We start from the raw sequence: 5,811 nt of genomic DNA, 5'->3' as shown, positions 1-5,811 counted from the left end.
ACCCCGCGCAACCAAACCGACCCCACCCTGAGATTGACCACGGCCCTAGAACAGAGAGACCAAGGCCATGTAGTAAGGTTTGATCACCCGGGGATTTTTCCGGTACTTTTCCTTCACCATTACAGTGATGTCATAGAGTCGCAGCGTGGCATCACCGCGCCGCCTGCAGTACCTTCGCGTCTGCTACACCGGTGCACCTACTAACGAATGCATCTGGTGATCGTCACAGGGGACTTCAAAAAGTACGATGAGACTTGAAAGGGGATTTTTGTCACACCTGTTGTAGAACAGCGAACATAGGCCTAGGGACCATGAACCCATGTGCCATGCCACTCCCATTTGCTGAAGATGCCAAACATTGAGTCTGGCGATGCATTGAAGTTGGCCAGCCTACAGATGCTTAAACGTAAGTTAGCGAATCTGCCCAAGGTCCAGCCACTGCCAAAGGAAGAACTGAGCGGCAGCAGGATCATCATCCCACCTGTCGCGTTGAACCTCAGCACTATACATAATGACGCGTTGGGTTGCACTAGTGTGCGATTGAGGCAATTTGAGACGACGGAAGTGGTATGCTGCCTGGTAGAACATAGGACATTGTAGACATTGCTCGTTCCGTCAACTATGCCGCGAAGCCTCCGAAGGTCGTGGTGCATGGCGTTAATTAAGATTATATCCATCACGCCATGCAGCCAATTTATCGAACACACGTATGACCCATGATTCGCCGTATTTTACTAAAGCGATTCTTGCGCCCAGCATACACTTCATTGTGCACACCTGGCGAGGACTCAAAATAAACAGGGGGGGGGGGGGGGGCGTAGGACACAGCTATAGATTTTTCAGCATACACCGGGAGTTATGCGACATGACACCCATTCTGAAACAACCCAAACGTTTATGTGCGAAATAACCGTCTATGCCTCAGACAGACGCACAAGCATGCAAGACAAAGAAGAAGGCACAACGACGCTCATTTAAGCTCACTTTCGTATGTTCGCATAAGCGTAACGATGTTCACTTCGCGCTCTCCACCTGATGTCGCACCTGTTAGCTGCGCGCCTGGCAGGAGCTCGCTTAGCCCCAGCCTGATTAAGCCATATGATGTGCAGATGGATGCGCGTCTTCACCAGCTTCCGAGTAATCCGCTTGTCCAGCGCAAAACCTTCTCAGCAGGAGCTTTGTGGGGTGGTCCACGATGCAAATGGCTCGGTTCATGCCTCAGTCCATCACTAGTTGGAACACGATCTCGAAAGCCTCGACAACGCTCGTCCAGGCCGGCAACGGCACCATCATGCCACCCTGTCCAATCATGTATATCCACCTGTCTTGCACACAGCTGGGTGGTGCCTCTCGGGTCGACAGTTCCATACTTGGATCGAGTTGTTTGCACTTGACCGCCACGAAGCCCGCAAGGAAAGCCAGCGCCTCGTGCTCGATGTGTGTCCTCGTCCATCTCGTCGCCGCAGCGGGGGCCATTTTCGGTCCTCGCGCTGTCACCGCCATGGAGCTTGCCTTTGACCGGCTCGTTAAACCCGCCGTTCGCGTCCACTCTGTTCAGGACGGGCATTGGAGACATCGCGGCTGCTTGCTGGTAGGCGGCCCCCACGTCGTCCGTATGCGCTGCCGGTTCCACCACAGGTGGATCTTGGATCTGCGACGCAACGAGACAGTCATTTCCGTGTACCTATGATGCGCATTAGCGCATTAATCAGACCATTTTACAAATCACCAGTTTTGTTTTTCATTACGACAGCAAAACGTCTTGGACCCGGACATGCCCATTCTTTCGTTATCGTATGCTTGTTTTTATGCACAACCACCTTTTGTGGTCCAACGGGACATAATCCGAGCGGGTAGGAGGGACGGTCAACGGCCGACGAGTACTGCAGTGCGTACACCACTCTAATATCTCCCGCTCCTGGCCATAACTACAGATCTGTCTGGATGGACCCGTTTCATGGTCCCATTTCATTGCATCGGCTGCCCCAGGGTGCTGGCGCCGCCATTACTGTTTTTCGACGCAAAAATACACCAGGACAGCACGGTACTCCGAGGGCTCGACCCCCCCCCCCCCCCCCCCGCCTTCCATTCGTCTCTGACCGTGAGGTTCAAGGCATATGGTTCAGGCACAGCAGCAGTTTTTCACCACGATATTACCGTATGTGATCCCGGAGTTTGGTGACCTGGCAAATAACCTTTATTTGAAATCTCAGACACTACTATGCACAGTAACACGAAGAGCCCAAAAGTGTTTCAGAGGTAACAAGACTCGCGCAAAGTCGAGTGAACATGTACGGTACGCAGCTGAAATAACTGTTTAAGGCACCAGGGCAAACCAATATTAAAAGCTCATTGATGCGCTAGGTACTGTGCCTATTAACGGTTATGGGGTTTGTTGGTCAGTTCACAGTGCGTAGATGTACTGTCAATGGGGCTGGGACTCGCCCGTGGAAACTTACCCTCCCCCCGTTGCAAACCCTGGCTACGTCCCTGACCCTCACCCCCTACGACCGTGCAGCATGGGTGGCTGTGCCACTTGTGTCATGTGTGGTAGTCAGGTCCCACTTTGTTAACAAGATTATGGCCGGAAAATCTCTCTTGAGTCTCGTATTGTAGCCTACAAACTGCACAGAGCGGCATGGATCATACATGCATTAGTGACTGTGAATCGGGTTCCAAGACTTCTGCATAAAACACGGTAATTTTCCTTTTAAGCACACGCATACTCACTTTGGCGTGCCGGCGATGTCCAGTCGCATAGAAGAAACTGTACTTGGTCGAGAGCATGGTTAAACATTAGGTATGAGACTGGTCTTAACCATATGGCCAGGATCATAGTCATAATCTTGAAAATGATCAGACCAGATTTCCGCATTCTCCCCATTTATAGTCTTAGTCCAAGAGCGATGGTGCACTCATATTTTCAGGACAGTTGGATCGTTTTTTGGAAAAGTTAAAAAAACAAAGCGTATTTATTGTGCCGTTTCACACTCTTGCAAGATGCCACCTCGCAGGATGGCATCTTGCTGCCAAAAAACTGACTGATGCTCACTTTTGCCCCACGCCCACGTACGACCTCAAAATTCTCCCATCCGCAATAAAGTGGCAAGCACTGAGGCCACACAACAATACAAACTTGATGCTACACTGCATGATAATCACGATATTACATTTGCTACCTTACATTGGCATTACACGGCCTTGACGAAAATAGACAAGGCCAAGGCCGTGTTATAAGGTATGATCATCCGGGGATCTTTCACGCACTTTTTCCTCACCATTACAGTGACGTCACAAAGTCGCAGCCTAGCTAGCATCGCCGCCCCACCTCCATTACCTTCGCGTCTGTCACACCGGTATACCTACGACCAAATGCATCTGGTGATTGCCGCAGGGCACTTCAAGAAGTGCGATGAGGAAATATGGAAGAGGGATTTGTTGTTGGTTTATACGACGCTGGGTTTATAACAGCGAACATAGGCCTAGGAACCGGGAGCCCATGTACCATGCCACTCCCACTTGCTAGGGATACCTAACATTGAGTCTATGGCAATGCATTGAAATCGGCCAGCCCACAGCTGCTCAAATCCGGGCTGGCGAACCTGCTCAAGGTCCAGCCACTGCCAAAGGAGGAACTATGCGGCACCAGGATCATCATCCGAACTGTCGCGTTGAACCTTAGCACTATACATAATGACGCGCCGGGTTGCACTAGTGTGCGATGGAGGCAGTTTGAGACGACGGAAGTGGTATGCTGTCTGGTAGAACATAGGACATTGTGGGCATTGCATATTGCGTCAACTGTACTACGAAGCCTTCGAAGGTCGAGGCGCGTAGCGTTTATCAATATCACATCAGCCACACCACCTTGCCAACGCATCGTACACCCCTATGACTTTATACTACGAAGCCTCGGAAGGTCGAGGCGCGTGGCATTCATCAATATCAGATCAGTCACGCCACACTGCCAATTCGTCGTACACACGTATGACTCCTAATTAACCGTCCCTTATTTAAAGCAATTCTTGCGCACAACATGCACTCCACTGTGCACACTTGGCGAATACATAAAGCAAACAGGGGGGCGGATGGAGGGCGGAGAACACAACAATAAACTTTCAGCTTAACTCTAAAAATACGCGACAAGATAACCCGTCCAAAACAACCCAAATGGTTTTCTGCGAAAGAGCCGTCTATGTCTCGGACACACAAGCATACAAACCAAAAAAAGAAGGCACAACGATGCTCATTCAAACTCATCAACGTATGTTCACGTAAGCACAACGATGCTCACATCGTGCTGTCCACGTGCTGTCGCACTTGTTTGGCTGCGCGCCTGGCAGCTGCCCGCTCAGCCCTAGCTTGATTGAGCCATCTGAGGCGGAGATGGATGCGCGTCGTCACCAGCTTCCGTGCGATCCGCTTGTCCAACGCAGAAAACTTTTTCAGCAGAAGCTTAGTGAGACGATCGACAATACCAATGTCTCGGCCCATCACTAGCTGGAAAACGACCTCGAAAGCCTCGACAACGTTCATCCAGGCCGGCGACGGTACCACCAGGCCACCCCGACTAATCGTGCGTATCCAGCTGTCTGGCACACAGCTGGGTGGTGTTTCTCGGGTCGACAATCCCATGCTTGGATCGAGGTGCTTGCACTTGGCTGCCACGAGGCCAGCAACGAATTCCAGCGCCTCGTGCTCGATGTTGACCTCGTCCGTGTCGGCGCCGCAGCGGTGGCCATTTTCGGTTCTTTCCCCGTCACCGCAATGGAGCTTGTGTTCGCCCGACTCGTTGACCCTGTCGTCCTCTTCGAATTCCTCCAGGACGGGCACTGGGGGAATCGCAGCTGCTTGTTGGTAGGCGGCCTCCACGTCGTCCGCATGCGCTGCCGCTTCCACCACAGCTGGATCTTGGATCTGCGACGCAACGAAACGCAGTCATTTCGAAGTACCTGACAGGTGCATTAATCAGACCATATTACATGTCAGTAGTTTTGTTTGCCATTGCGACAACGAAGCGCCTTGGACCCAGACATGTCCATTCTTTTGTTATCGCATCCTTGTTTTTATACACCAACATTTTTGTGTGGACCAGCGTGACATAATCCGAGCACATAAGAGGGACGGTCAACGGCCGACGAGCGCTGCGCTGCGTGCACCGTATCGATATCTACGGCTTATGTTTTGTACGTGACGTTTAAACGTGCGATCAAACAGGGCCAATTGAGGGATGAGGCACAAATAATCATACCGAAATATTGTATGCGGATCCACTCAGCGTTCCGACAGACTCTCCGTGTTCTATGTAGTGAGCTCCGTTCCTTTGCAATAGTACTACTGGAATTCAGTGATATTTTTATCATTATCGGAAAACAATGGTAATGCATCCAGATAATGGTCAGCAATGCTACCGGGATCTGGAGATCCTGCAGAGTTTCGTTTGTCAGGTTGTCTGGTTGGTCCAGACGCTGGCCTGTGCTAAAAGCTGTGCCTGGCTCCAGTCGAACGGCGCGGCCTTGCTTGTTGGCAACTACCATTGGAGATGGCGCCATCAGCAGCACTCGTATCCTCCATCGCGCCTCCAACGCGTCAGGTGCCGTGTTGGTGCCGCCAAGAGCACGGGTCTGTGAAAAGCAATCCTCTAAGCAATCCTGATTAAGATGTGATGTCAGGATGTACTCCAAAGCGGGAGTTGTTCGCTGGAGCTCTTCGTACCGGCCGCGGAGCGACGTTATACTCGGCAGTATGCCCTTTTGGAAGGGGAGTAGCGCCACGCGGCCGTCAGGATACCTTGGTGTAAACTTTCGCATC

At 51.5% G+C, this 5,811-nt stretch overlaps 1 protein-coding gene across 1 annotated transcript; it reads right to left on the bottom strand.

Moving 5' to 3' along the window:
• Positions 1–4,290: 4,290 nt before the first annotated feature.
• LOC119100221 (uncharacterized) lies at positions 4,291–5,584 on the bottom strand. Its single transcript, XM_037223331.1, has 2 exons — positions 5,412–5,584; positions 4,291–4,917 (listed from the first exon to the last, which is right to left on the bottom strand). Exons 1-2 carry the CDS (start codon positions 5,550–5,552, stop codon positions 4,291–4,293), a joined length of 768 nt encoding a protein of 255 aa, XP_037079226.1. The 5' UTR covers positions 5,553–5,584.
• Between the last annotated feature and the right edge of the window lie 227 nt (positions 5,585–5,811).

This window comes from Pollicipes pollicipes, unplaced genomic scaffold (genome assembly GCF_011947565.3).
Source record: "Pollicipes pollicipes isolate AB1234 unplaced genomic scaffold, Ppol_2.1 Scaffold_4881;HRSCAF=5763_pilon_pilon_pilon, whole genome shotgun sequence".
NCBI classification, from domain to species: domain Eukaryota; kingdom Metazoa; phylum Arthropoda; class Thecostraca; order Pollicipedomorpha; family Pollicipedidae; genus Pollicipes; species Pollicipes pollicipes.
Note: the sequence above shows the minus strand (reverse complement) of the source record. Positions and strands in the feature narration are given on the sequence as shown.